Here is a 14,772-nt window from a genome sequence, read left to right as displayed (position 1 = left end):
TCTCTGGAAAGTGATCCCAATGGAATTCTTTATTACTCACTAGAAATGATAGTGAGCTACTGGGATAAAGCTGTATGATTTGAAGTAAGTAGTGGTAACAGAGACCAAGTCAGCAAGAGAGTACAGTTCATTAAACACAATGGTTCATGCTGTCACTTCTCGCTAACCCTTCTGTAATATTCCAAATTCTGTTCCACTTGACAGCGCGGCATCAACGAACAATAGCTTTCTAAACCATTAATGCATGCTTACATTGCCTCTTCTCAGACTGGATAAACATTAGACCATAAAAACTAATGACGATTTGCAAACCGCCTCTGCCGGTAAGAGGCTTTATGTAAATAAAAGCCAGTATGTTCGGATTTGTTTGAACAGGACCAAACGTGATGGCGTTGTCTGTCCACACCCAACTCCTGGCAAGGGATGGGTGCAGGAGGAGAGGTGTAGCTGCTCGCGCAAGGTGGTGCGAGACGGCTGTGCACACACTTTTGCGTACATGTGCAATCAGGGCGCCCCGTGCATCCTCCCGCTCTGTGGCTAATTAAATGTGTGTGTGTGCCGTGTGGTCCGGAGAGGATTCCAGAAATAGATCATGCGTGCCTATATTCTTCTCATTTATTCATCCAAGGGGATTTTACATGGGTTTTCATTTCCTCCACGGGAATAATAGTGTGTTTGTGCACTTTAGATGTCTGTAAGCCTGGGACTATATACAGCTCAGGTGCTTTTGAGTGCTAAAAATACACCCACATATAGAAGGATGTCACTTCCATCCCTGCGCCTCTTGTGTCGTTGTTTTTCCTCCTCCTTACCTCTGTCTTCCCTCTCTCCTCCTCCTCATCCCCTTTCTGTCGCTCTGCTTTTTATAGCCATGTCTTCCCAGGGCTCGGCAGCTACAAAAGCCTTTTCATGTTGCCACTATAATTACAGCCTACACGCTCGCACAGACACTAACGGAGAGGTGCACGGCAGCAGCGCTGCGTCTTTGTGTCTGCATGTGCGTGCGTGCGTGATCCGCATGTGCTGTTATACACAAAAGGGTGAGCTATTTTTACCTCCCGCTCTGGCTCTCCATCCCCCCACCCCCCATCCCTCTCCTCTGCCGCTGCCAGCCACATTTGCTATGCTGAGCACAGGCAGTATCAGTCGAGCCCCAACATCCCTGCGCTCTCAGTACCATGAAGCCTGTGTTCGCTGCACAGCGCTCATGGCTCAGTCGCGGACAGTAGCTGACCCCCAGCTGGCCACTTCCTCCGCCCCGTCCTAAGTCGTTGCTTGAAGCTCGTCTCAATGTTGCGGACCATATTTGAAGCCGAGTGTTCTCTGTCTCCCACAGGAGAGGGGATCCTGGGGAAGGAGCAGTCGCTGGACGTTCTGAAGACATCAGCGCTCAACCACATCCCAACAGGTTGGACTCCTAACTTCATGTGTATAACCTGCATGTTGTAAAGTCTCATTCAAAAACATCTTCTGTCACTAGTCTGTGCAGCTATCGTCTGTGCCGTATTACTCAGTGTTTGAATTTTGGCATGCTCTTGGAGAGATTATGTGTTCTCAAAAAATGAATGACTGCCAGTAGCACTGACCAAAACAAGTATTTTTGCATCTTCGCTTCACAAGTTCCACAGACTATTAGTCCCAAAACAAAACAGATTTTGAAACCATTAAAAAAGAACTGTATATTTTTACACCTTTTGTGTTCTGATGGCACAAATGCCATCCAGTCTTTTATTTTGAGTCTTGAGAAAGTGACAACATTTTGAGAGGAAGAGGCGTGAGGACGGGAGGCAGTGTGAGGGGAGCTGACAGTTCGGATTGAGGGGGGAGCAGATGGTCTGAAGAAATCTGAAGGAGAATTGACTGAGAGGTAGTATATGCATTATGTATTTCCTAATGAGGAGTATTTTTAATGGCTCACAGGACGGCTCTACAGTTCGCTTGTTAAAACGAATGCTACAGTCAAATATTTATCTTGTGTGTGAAATACCTGTCATGCCTCTCAGGCTCATTCATGGTTGAGTGGCTGAAAGCAGGAGCAGGTGTTTTAGCCTGTTGCACTGGACCAACAAACAAACAGCGAGTACCATCTTTGTTTTGACCTAAAGCGCCTGGTCCCAGCCACTGCCTCCTCATCCTCTCACGTTGTTGTCGGGCTATTTTCTGCCTGCCTCCGGCTGGGCTGATAAAATATTGAAATGCACTGGTGTGACTTCATCAGATATTCTAGAAATCTGTTGTCTTGGATACTGAGCTGTGGCTTTCACGTTTTGTTAGCGCGTGTGACCCGGACCGTTTGGTAGCTCCAGGAGTCCTGTCTAAGAGCCGCGCTCCCCTCCAGTTTGAAATAGGTTTCTCTTAGAAAACGAGAAGTCTTACTGTTTAATAATCAAATGCTTTGTCATCCAACCCTAATGTAATCAGATCCTGCTGGGTGCATTTAAGGCACTGTCCTGCGTTTGGAATGCCTCTGTCAGACAGGACGCCTTTGCCTTCGGTGTAAAAAGCTACTACGTTTAAAACACAAGTGAAGATTTTTATACATAAACTACTATATTTTGATCCTATAAGTTGCATCTGTTGTTTTCATATGAGGGACATACAAAAATATGAAGACCTGGGTCTTGTTTGGAGAATTATGTAACACTTCTGGATTCTCAGTTTCACCTGAATTGACTTATTTATGAGATACATTGTGGGAGTTTTTCCAAAAGTGACAACAGACAAGAGTCAGGCTGCTTCCCTTCGTTACCTGCTGCCACAGAGATGCCTCCTTATCACTTTTTATAAGCGCATGCATTTGCAATAAGAATGCATTATTATGAAAGACCGGCTGGCTTTTATGATGCCATACTTGGTCAGACCTGGGCTAAATAACACATGGAGCAGGCTACAGCGTTGCACTTATTTGCCGTGTGTCTTCCTTGGCTGTGCGCTCCTGTTTTGATGAGCTGCTGAGCCGTAGTGGAAGTGTTGTGATCAGCTCCTGCTGCTGTACATTAGCCAGGTGTTGAATGCCAGGCGAGGGTTCAGGACAGACCCGAGCACGTAGCGCACCTCGGCTTTTGCGTCAGCGCCGTGCCCTGCTCCGCTGCGGTCGGCCGTGTGATGTCACCGCCAACCCGACAGGCCCTGGCTCGCTCATGGAACAGGACCCGCTGCACCTCATGTCTCCGCCGCTCCTCCCCACTTTTGGAAGTTCGATTACAATCTGTCTGCCAAAGAAGGGAAGAAAAAAAAAACCCTTGTAATTCATGGCAGCTGAGAAGAAAGTAGTGTGATGTTCACCCGAGGCACCCTCCGAGACCCACGAAAAGCCGACCGCATCCATTTTCCACCATCAACAGATGTGCTACTTGTTGCCTCTCATCTTGCCCGGCTGCTAAATTCACTGTGAAACCCTGTGGTGAATTTCTTTTCTCTGTTGTCATGGCATAAGGAAGGATTCTGCTCTTTTCCGCCGATGACATCTATTAGGGCTAACGAGTGCAAGCCCGGGCGGTCAGACCGTGGGACGTACGTACGCTCGACCAAACCGAGCACCACAAACTCCGAGCCAGCCCCTCTCTGCATTGTCTGGTATAAATAGACGCGCAATCAGAGCCAGAGGAGTTGTGGAGTACGCCCGGGGGCTCGTAAACAGATTGTGATTTGTCGCGGGGAAATGGAGGGAAGAAAGGTGGGAGGGAACAACCGCAATAGGGGAAAAAGGACGCGGCGTGAGGGCCCAAGGAAAGGTCAGGGAGGAGGAGAGAGAAGCGGACAGAGACGGCACAGTGAGGCGAGGACGAGAGCGGAGTGGAGGAAAATTCACTTTAGTCCACAAAGTCTGGGATTAAAAAAAACAATATAATCAAATAGGCTTTAATGAAAACAGTAAAACAATACATGGGACTATAATTGCTTATATTAAGAAACAATAGGCAGAAAAAAGAAGGAAAAAATGAAAAGTTTGCGACACAAAGTCCACATTTTGCTGTCGACTGGTCAAGAGATTTCATTTTGATTAATTGCTGAGCCTTATTAAAATACATGGATGCAAATTTCACATGATGACTTTATTGCCACACAATAGTGACAAATCGTTCTGTGCTAGTTTACCATGGCTTTTAACGTGGAGTTTTGTTTTGTTTTGTATTTGCAGTGCCTTTTACTCCATTAAAACAGAACAGAAGTGTCCACAGCGGGTGAAAATATGAAATCAAAATAAAATCATGTAGAATGTAGACCCGGTCATTCATGCAGTTTTGAGTAATCCTGTCTGCTTTGATTGTTTCTTCTTCTGTCTCCAATGTTTTAACAACTTAAACAACACCTTAACCGAGCACATTATCTCCAGTTTGGTTTTACCCAAATCTAAAAGCGTCAAAATAGCGACAAAAAACACGGGTGATAACACAACAACTAAGTGATCAAAACATGGCGAAAGAGTGGTGAAAAAACAACAAAAAATGCAACAAAGAAGAAACAAAAGAGCAGGGCTGAAACAACGAATCGATTAATCGGCAACTTATCGATTATTGAAATAGTTGTTAACTATTTTAGTAATCGATTAATCGTTGTCTAGCAAACACAGACTGAAATAGAGCAAAAATGACATGGAAAATGTGTATTTTTTAAATGAAAACCTACTTAAAGTTAGGGTCTGTAGTGTTTTGTGCATTGAAAATTGAGCCTCCAACAAGAGCCTCCAACAAACATTCACTTTAAGTTTACTCCATCAACATGTCCTCAAGCGACTTTATTATGTGAAAAAAGAGAAAAAGGTTCATACACCATTCACAGCCAATTGATTAATTGTGAAAATAATCGGTAAATGAATCGATAAATAATATTAATAATAATAGTTAGTTCCAGCCCTATAAAAGAGTGACGAAAACATGCCAGAAAAGCAACAATAACACAATAATAAGTGACAAAAAAATGACGAAAACATGTAAAAAAGTAACAAAAAAAGTGATGGAAAAGCAACAAAAAAAAAACACACAAAAAAACCTATGAAAGCACAGAAAAACTTAACAACAACGTGACCCAAAAGTTACAAGATTAGATTAAAGTGGGGGTTAAGAGGTTGATCCATCTTCGTAAGTTCGCAGCACCATCAATTTACTAGCTGGCCTTTAGCTAAAGTCAAAGCTTGCACAGTTCTATCAGGTGTCATTCCCACTGCTGTCAGCAGAGGGCGTCATTATTGAACAGATATTCAACGTTTTGAAACGCAGATCAATCCTGAGGCTGTTTTTATGCATGATCTGCCTGATGTCTTACAGTTCAGTGATCGTCCAATGCGTATTGTGTTGAGTCATACATATTTTCCCTCGTTTGCAAAGCCCCAATTTAGACACGAGGATTCCAAAGTGAGCTACAAACCTGGAATAATCTCTTTCATAAGCGATGAGCGGAGTTCCCCTTTGATGCCGAGAAATGTCCCGCAGAAACAAAGGGAAGACTGTGGGAACGCCTGTCTGTGAAGCCTGCCCTCGCCGCGCGCCTCCAAAAGCAACTTTATTTAGCGCCTTCCTTCACGTTGACAAATGGATGCGAACTTGTGAGGAGGCAGCCTCTCTCTCTGCGCTCCCCCGGGACGCCGCGTTTGCCTTTGTTTTGGTCTCCTTTGGCATTGTCTCGTATCGCGCTCACATCAGTAAACTTGGGAGCGCGCCTGACGTCAGCGCGTGTTTTGCAAGATGTGCCGATTCCAGAGTTTATCTTTGTCACGTGGCAAGGCAGTTTTTTATAGGCCGTTTGTTCGATGGGAAAATGCAGCGTAATTGAAATAAAATAAACGTATTTCATTGGACTCATTTTAGACTCACTCAGAAATCATCAGTTATCAGTAATTGAGTTGATACTTGATATTCTTAAAACAGAGATGTGATTGGCCTGTTTTTGTGGAGATTGATCCGTGACAATGCTGCTTCCACTGTGCTTATAAACCAAGTGATAAGTGAACCCGTTTCTTGATAACGTTTGTCACAGGCTACTTTTCAGTTAGTTTATTGTGATTGATGGATTTATGGCATTATGAATTTTGCAAACCGAACACTCGACTTAAATGACTACCTGGATATAGGAACCTGGCAGTGCGAAGATGTTTTCTGTCCCAATCAATACAGCGGCCCATTCTTCAGCTGAAGGAGTTTATTCGAAGGTTGACATTTTCCCTGTGATGTCGTTGTGACTTTCAAAACCAATTTATGCAAATCCAGCTGTTGCTGCATTATAACAATAATGAGCATGCACAAGGCTGTTGACAGCTTATTATTAGTGGTAAATGTGCTCAAGTGGACCCAGTCCCTCCCACACTTTTACTGTAAGGATGTCGAGCAGAGCGCTTTGCCATCCGACAAATGTGTGGCAGAAAGACGACCTGCAATGCCAACAAATCTTGCTAATATTCCCAAATTTTCTCCAGTGTTCAAATAGCTTGGGAGCCTCCCTGTGGGGAAAGTCCTTACTCTCCCTCACCTGAAACCATTTTGCGGTTTTATTTGTTTGGGAAATGCAAGCAAATTCCAGGCCAGGAATGTGAGCTCACAGTATTAAACCACACGAGGGAGAGAAGAGGGGGGAGAGAGAGAGAGGGGGGGGGGTGGAAAGCTGGGTGCAGCGAACGGGACGCCTGCGAGTGTGTGGGAGACATTCGATGCACTACAACTGGTGCGCAGGGTTTTCCTTGGCCTCAGAAGCAAGGAGAGCAGGTCGAGCGGGGGAAAAGAACAGAGGGAGAGAGAGGCAGCGCTGTGTGTGTGCGTGAGTGTGACGCTAATTCCTGGAAAAGCAGAGGGCTGCAGAATAAACAGGCTGCATGCCTGAGACTGCCCTGTGATGTCACCACTGGGCAAAGGAGGGACAGAGGGAGGAGAAACCAAAGACGCGCACACAGACGCCCCGCACCTTCACACAGTCCAAGTGTCTGCGAGCAGGAGCACATCTGTCCAGAGGAGCAGAGGAGGAGACAGCACTGATGGGTATGACTCTCCCTCCTCCCTCTTTTTGTACAGAGCAATTAGCGCCACGGCCGCTGACTGGGACGCCATATGAGGTGTGCTTGTGCATTTGCGTCAGTGACTACGCGGTGCTGCTTCTGTTGTGCTGCATGTCAGGGACTCACTCAGTATCTCTCTGCTACAGAACATTTTGTTCAAGGAAGAGGAGGTACATTACCATTACCCAAGATTGTAGCTGTTAGAATTACATCTCCGTCTTTTGTCATTGCTCGCAGTCTGTTTATTAGAGGGAAAATCTTTTTCCGTCCGCTGTCACCGGTCACAGTGCATGTTTACCTTTGACGTCAGCTTGAGCCTGACACTGAAGACTGAATATGGAGTTTATCTGCTGTGCTGGTAAAGGTAAAGCCTTCCTCTTTGTATAAAGCTGTTCATTTAAGATGCAAATGAGGATTGAAAGAGGAGCAGTTAGTCCTTGCTGTGTGTTACTATGGCTCCTCTGAAATACATATTTAATTAAGCCCGAAGAGCTTGGGCAAAACAGCATCCATCTCTTTCTTCTTTGTAGAAATGAATGAGTCAATGGTAACGTCTTTTGACAGAAGCTTGGTGTAGTCGCTGTGATGGGAGCAGTGTGTGATGTAAAGTTTGGACAGGTGTGGCAGTGCAGATGCACTCTGACTCAGACTGTGGTGTCACACCATCTCAAGGACCTGTTGCTTCCATTTGTCGATATGTTTCCCTGAGCTATTGATGACATGAGCGGGGGGCGTGTTTACTCGGCTTGTGCACACAGAAGGAAGTGGATAGGCTCTGTGTAGCTCATAATGACTGGAATAACATTCACATGTCTCTGGGAGCAAAGCCTGACAGTCATATAAAGCTTTCCTTGGGATTTCTTTATGCCTTTATAGCTCAGATGTGGCATGTTTTGTGCAGTCATAGATTAGATCTGAAAAGAAAGTGTCTGCACTGCTTTGAGACTGGAGGCAGAATAAAACGGCATCAGCAGTCTTCAATGAAAGATGCTTTTAGGCAGTTTGTCACTGTGCATTTAGAGCAACTCTAGCTTTTATTAACAGCGGCCTTAAATAGCTCTGAGTTCAAATCAACAACATGCACAAAGACTTGATCTATCCAATTTAATTTAAACTATTTAAAATGAATACAACTGCTATTAACAGACACGTGCAAGTGTCACCAAAGTGACAGACACAGCAACTTATACGTGTAACAGCAAACTGGTCTGGTGGTTAATTCATGTGGCTAAGTGGTGCTGTAAGAGCTTCTATCAGTTAGTGTGGGCACACATAAGACTCCTTACTCTGCTATTAAGAGCACTAGTGAAGCCATGTTTGCCTCTTATTAACACAAGTTTGAAGCAAGTATCTCTGGCTCATGCTGTGCTCTGGGTAAACATGTTGGCAAATAATCAGCCAATCGACGGCTATTTATTCAGATTGAAGCCGCACGATTGGACTGCTTCCTGTGCAGTGACCGGTGCTCAGGCCCTGCACTTCACTGGGTCAAAGCTATCTTTGTCAGTGTTCATGTGCAGCTGATGTTGGAGGAGGCGAAAGCACGCACAAGATGCTGTACAAGTGTCATAGAAAAGCAAGGTTGCATCTTTATTCTTACTTTTTCTTTGCTGTTTGAAAGTGCTGGGATTTGTTGTTGCCATGACCACTTTGCAGTTGGTGTGTAAACAATACATTTATGCATGTGAAGATTTGCAACACATTTTGTGATATCTTTAATCTGTCACTATTGGAGAATGAGAGAAAGGAGCTTGAATTTACAACTACTGAGCCATAGGGTAAAAAATTAGAAAATGTTCATCATAGGAATTAACAAATCAAGAATGGCCAAAAGTCCTCAAAATGCTGTCCATAACAGGATAAGTGAAAAGTCATTTATGTTGCTGTGCTTTTTGACAAAAACGTGTCCGTAATCCTTGAATTTGAGCACCAGCCGGTCTCTATCGCTCTACATACGCGCTCCCTGAGCAGGTGGAGGCATCACAGCTCACTGTCATTACCCACTAACTGCATCATCACAGAAACACTTTGAAGGAATAGTAAGTGCTTTATTTTGCCATGAAAGGCTTTAGACTCTTCAAAGTCTGTTAGCAACCATAAAACAGCGTCCAGCCTGTGTGTTTTATGGATTATTGTGTAGAACTAATGTTTAAAGTGTTGTGTGTTTGCAGTGGACATTAACTCGGCTCTGCCACTGCGTCTGCCCCCGGCTGCCATCCCCATGGACCTGCGTGTGGAGCACCCAGCGCAGCAGGTGTCAGCCCTGTCGCCGCCCGGGCACCAGGGCCCTGTGCTGGGCCCCTCGGTGCGAGAGCAGCAGCTGCAGCAGGAGCTACTAACCCTGAAGCAGAAGCAGCAGATCCAGAGGCAGATCCTCATCGCTGAGTTCCAGAGGCAGCACGAACAGCTGTCCCGCCAGCATGAGGCCCAACTGCAGGAGCACATCAAGGTACTGTGTCCCAGCGTCTGTACTGAGGGAGCGCACACCAAAGAGAGGAGGCAGTCTATTTAAAAGTTTACTGTACAGAACAGGGCTGGCTCTTCATTTAGTCTGCCAAAGGATGCTTCATTAACAGAGTGAAGCCAGCGGAGGAGAGCAGTGAGCGGGATGGCACTTCATTTAGCTGCAGATTAAAGCAGCAGCCACTGGAGCTGAAGTGTGAAGTGCAGCATTGCTACACATTACATAAAGGAAGCCTAAGGCGCAGACCTGTTGTCGCTCTTTACATAGCTTTACACTCAAAGGTACGCTGGAGTGTTTGGTTAAGTGTGCCATTGAGTTGACATGTGACCTGTCGAGGATCAGATAGCAAACCTGTCTGTACTACTCCAGTCGTAGTGGACCTGGAAGTATGAAGTGAATCCAGCCCACACGCCCACACTGACAGGACCAGAGCAGGAGCGCTCCCCTGGGCCAAATGTCAAATCAAAATATTCTGCAGTTTGAGAAAAGTTTCACACTGATTTGAAGCAGTTTGAATATGAAGTCTAAAAGTAGTTTACGGATTTCTATTGTTGCATTTTCTCCTTCCTGTGTATCCCCATCTGACTTTCTCTCTTCCTGTGCCCCTGTAAAGTTCATTTCCTCTGCCTATACTTCCTCTTTTGCGCCTGAAGTGCCTCCCGGCTCTCACACGTTTGTCCGCTCGGTCATTTGTCTGTTTGTCTTTGTGCGCGCGGCTCGGTGCTGTTGTTTGAAGCGTTGATAAGGCTGGAGCTGTCTGGTCTGCGTGGGCAGTGAGACCACTCAGGTGGAAGTCAGTGACGCACTGGAGAGTCAGGGAGGCCCAACCTCAATCAGCCCCATTCAGCGCCCTGTGTACACACGCCATTAAAGCGCACATCTAGAGTGTCGGCAAGCATAACATGCCTCACAGTGGGAGCACACACGTTTGCCCGCTGACAAGTCTCATAAAGCAAGGGTATCTTCAAGCCCATGCACTTTATCTTATTTGCACAGTGGAGGTCAATCACTGAATGCTGCAGCTTCCAATAGCCACCAATTACGGGCAACAAAAGCAAATATTGCAGAGACTGTTGATAAAATTCTCTCTCTCGTTTATTACACAACTTTTGGAGTTACAGAGAAACAACCTGGAATGAACTGGTTTAACCTGAATCTAAGCCTGGCCTGTTTGTTGTTACTCCACATAGTAAAGTGCCTCATGATTTCTTAGATAACAACACACTGCAGAGTTGGCAGATTTTTGCTGAAATTCCACTCAGCTGCACAAATTCGATATGTCGCACTCACATTTATTCCACTTACAGTTATTCAGATGAGCAGTGGCATTTGTCTGTGAGAATTGTCCGACTTGCGCTTTCAGTGAGCGTTCGGATCTACACTTTTTGATATAAACATCTGGCTGCTGCCTTTATTCATTCATTAAATCATTCGCAAACAACAAAATATCTCGTCTCCAGTCGGTCTGTCGTGTGATTCTTGTTGTTTAGCAGTGCATTTTTGTCTTCTCTCACAAAATCGAGTAATTGGATAGATATTTTTTTCCACAAATCCGGAGCAGTTGTGGCCCCACTGTGATAATACGTCTCATTTAATTTGTCTTTGTTTACTTTTTGGTGGATTTCTCATAATTTCGTGCAGTGTAAAGTATGATTTCATTATAAGCTGTGTAGGCTAAATATTTCCCTCGCCATGGTAACTAGGATGTCATGTTCCGCGCCCGTTGCAGTTGCGAGCCGTTCTGTAGGAAGTGTGTGGAAAGGAAAAGGGCCGTGGAAACGTGTGAACCCGCAGTAAAAAAAAAAGAAGTGTTGCCACATTAGAAGTAGAAGAAGTGCTAAGAAGGTGGTGATGAGATCAAGTGGCTCCCGGTTTCATTAGGCCTGGGAAATAAAAAGAGCCGTTGTGCTTGACTCGGGCTGGGAGAATAATCGCAGTCGAGACAAAATGGTAATTCGGTCGCATCGCTGTTTCCATTTGAGTGCGATTAATGGCGCAGCCCAGACGCTGGAGTGTCTTATTTATATTAGCACAAGTTGATTACAGTAAAGTGATCAAACATTGCGGTAAAGAGGTGGAGCGGCGCCTTTGAGTGGATTTCGTGGCACGTCACAGATGCCATTATGCAGACAGCTGGCCTCTTCATTGTATATTACGGAGGCATTAAGGAATAATTGGCGCTCTCGCTTCGACTCCAATAGAAAAGTGGAAGGAGCGTTTTAGTGCGGCTGGCAACATGTTGTGCAGTTGCAGGCTCTTAATTGACGCTGCTTTCCCGCGGCGGTGACGCACAGCGAGTTCTTGGCCTGGCTCAAGGACACTCCAGTGTGCTTACCGGGGCGCGTTTTGGCGTTGGCGGCCGGTTAGTTTTGACCTTTGGGTGGAGGGCAAAGCAGCCGACCGAGCCCTCTAATGCAGTCAGGTCTGCCGTTTGGTCTGAGCGCAGATCTGTCGTGTAAGCCATTTAGCTCGCGCTCTCTTGTGTCTCTTATTTGGAGTCATAAGGAAGTGAGCAGATTGGATTATGGGCTCATCTACACTTAAATTGTTTATGTTTGCTTTTAAGCCCAAAGCGTGTAGCCGTAGGTTTTCACAGAATCGCAAAAGGTTTCATTTCATGGCGTCAAACAGCTGTCAGATTAATTCTTTCAGATGGCGACTTTATGAGAGAATGATCCAAAAGAGGGTTTTACACGAGGCTGTGCTAATAAGCGATCTGTCTAACAGCTGATGTGCTTTTCCCTTGTTGTTCCCCAGCAACAACAGGAGCTGCTGGCTCTGAAGCACCAACAGGAGCTGCTGGAGCATCAGAGGAAGATGGAGAACCACCGACTGGAGCAGGAGCTGGAGAAACAACAGAGGGAGCAGAAGCTACTGCTGCTTAAGAACAAGGAGAGGGGACAAGAGAGTGAGTCAAACACCCAGTATGGAGGGAATGAATAACACATAAAGAAACACATCAAAAAGTTATCCTATATTTGTCACAAGGCTCCAGCCCCATGCCCAAATAAAATATATACTATGCATTATATTAAAACGTACCTACCCACTGTCCTCAGTTTAACAAATGAATTCAAGAATAGTAATTTCTTTTGTTCTCAAGGGTTTCACAGCTATAGACATATTGTGGGTTGAGTTAACTTCTGTGTGGTGCCTTAACCATAGCTCTTCACTGAGAGTGCTATTGAGATGAGTGTGTGTGTCCGTGCCTGGGCACATGCATTTGTTTCCATTTTCTTTGGAGAGGCTGAGTATTTACTGCAGTAAAGGAGCAGTATTAGCCGGTGGCCTTGGCGGAGGCTCAGCTCAGTTTTTACTGCTGCCTGGCTGCTGGATGTCTCTCAACAGTTCATTGAAAGCAAGTGGACAGGAGTCCTTGAGAGCCGTGTACACACTGTATGGAAAGTGGTCACAGGTCGAGGCTGTGTCCGTGCCAGTGTGAGAGCATGTGTGAGAGCCAGAGAAGCGCTCTGCACACCATGTTTACCCACACACGGCTTTATGCAAGGGCAGAATCCAAACCGACAGTCACCACTCATTCATTCAGCTCCGATGACAAGCCCTTTTTAAATAGTTTTAAAAATGAAAACCTTCTGTTTCTTGTGTCAATGCACATTACATTTTTATGTTTTTAGAAAATTAAAAATAACTCAGAATGAACAAAATAAATGCTTTTTGAGTGATTCCAAAAAGCCTGGGCAACAGAATCATTGCCACGAGCTGTAGAATTTGGCCAATTTCCTGTGACAGCCAGAAAGAATTTGTTGCTCAGATTTCTTATTAGAGATGAAGTCAGTGCACACCTTTGTCTGACGAAAGAAGGTTCCCTTTGAGTCCGATTGGTGTGACTCTCATATGTCTCTCATTATCGCGGGAGGATTAGTGCTAATAGCTGTCTCTTACTTTTGCCCATCAGGTGCAGTGGCCAGTACCGAGGTGAAGATGCGCCTCCAGGAGTTTGTCCTCAATAAGAAGAAAGCTCTGGCTCAGCGGAGTCTCAACCAAGGAGGTCTCCCTAATGACGCCCCCTACTGGTACCGGTGAGCAGAGCGGCGGCTGCATCATTACACGCTGAGACAGCGCAGAGTGGAGATTAGCATGGCGCTGGCAGTTAGCGCAGCTGGTGGTTTGCATTCTAATGTCAAGCAGAGACTTGACATCATCACCTGCTTCACATAGATAGGAAATCAATACGGCTCCTGTGAAGTTAGCACGACGATGCACACTGATAGACAATTAAAACACCACGCTGCTGTTATGTCCCTGATCCTGTGTAATAGAGCTTCACAGCAGAGAACAGCACATCATTAAAAGTTTGGAGGGTAATACTCTTCCAACTGCAGATGAATAATGTATGGGCGTGTGTTACTCTGTCAGTGGGCTTCCCGTACTCTTCACCTGCCACATTGTATGAGGTTATAAAACAAAGATGCACGCTCACAAACACGTGAGGGCAGGATATTGAAGCCTGATGAAGGCTTGGCCTTGTAATGTTTACAGTAGCATCTCTAAAGCCCTTTGCAGGCGTGTGCATGATGTATCTGCCATTAGAGACATTTGTCTTCATCACAATAGTGTTAGCAAAACATGGTAACATGTAAAACATGTTTAACATGCGAATAGTCTGGTTAGTTCAGTACTTAGACCATTACACTGCACAGCTTACTAAGCCAAGCTCTGATACAGAGTGCTGTTTCTGTCCTTCCCACAGTGAATCTAAATATTCTCCTGATGGAACGATCTGCTCACTCTTGGAAGACACAAATGTGTGTACATCGACTTGTCAGGAACATGCAGTTGGGTGAAAGCCAACTCGGCTTAACTTTGCCTACAACAAGCACCTTATTCTGCTGGCAGTGAACAGATGGCAGAATGTGTCTGCCGCCTTGCCAAAGGATTTGCATGACGCTTTAATCATACACTTCCATGACAGCCATGAAGTTAGTTACTTTGTTGAGATTACTTCCTGGGTCACATGTCTGCGGGGTTATCTTGTTGGCCTCTGCTGCTTGTGCGTTTGGTTACACTCTGTTTGTGTCTCTGCAGTAAAACTCAGCACAGCTCTCTGGACCAGAGCTCTCCTCCTCAGACGTGCATGTCCACCTACAACCACCCAGTGCTGGGCGTCTACAACCCTCGGGACGACTTTCCTCTTCGAAAGACTGGTACCTACCAATCTCCATATGTGGTCATGACACGCAGTCGCACTATATGAGAATGTTTCACTTGTTGCCTTATGATTATCTCTATATTAGGGCTCCAGCAGCGCTCATAAGAGTTAGTAAGAAAAGTTACAAAAAATCAGCTCAAATTAGTGCGACAG

The 14,772-nt window shown here is 45.4% G+C and overlaps 1 protein-coding gene across 1 annotated transcript in view; it reads left to right on the top strand.

Annotated features, from left to right (window-relative positions):
* The first annotated feature begins 1,109 nt into the window (after positions 1-1,109).
* Positions 1,110-14,772, top strand: part of hdac4 (histone deacetylase 4) — a 30,021-nt gene continuing 16,358 nt past the window's right edge. The window contains exons 1-5 of the mRNA XM_079581427.1: positions 1,110-1,408; positions 9,157-9,434; positions 12,207-12,357; positions 13,366-13,489; positions 14,496-14,614. Of these exons, the coding sequence (XP_079437553.1) occupies positions 1,291-1,408; positions 9,157-9,434; positions 12,207-12,357; positions 13,366-13,489; positions 14,496-14,614 (790 nt within the window). The 5' untranslated portion in view covers positions 1,110-1,290. The remainder of the gene's footprint in view (positions 1,409-9,156; positions 9,435-12,206; positions 12,358-13,365; positions 13,490-14,495; positions 14,615-14,772) is intronic.

This window comes from Gobius niger, assembly GCF_951799975.1.
Source record: "Gobius niger genome assembly, chromosome: 23".
Lineage (NCBI taxonomy): Eukaryota > Metazoa > Chordata > Actinopteri > Gobiiformes > Gobiidae > Gobius > Gobius niger.
This window is presented reverse-complemented; position numbering and strand designations above follow the sequence as displayed.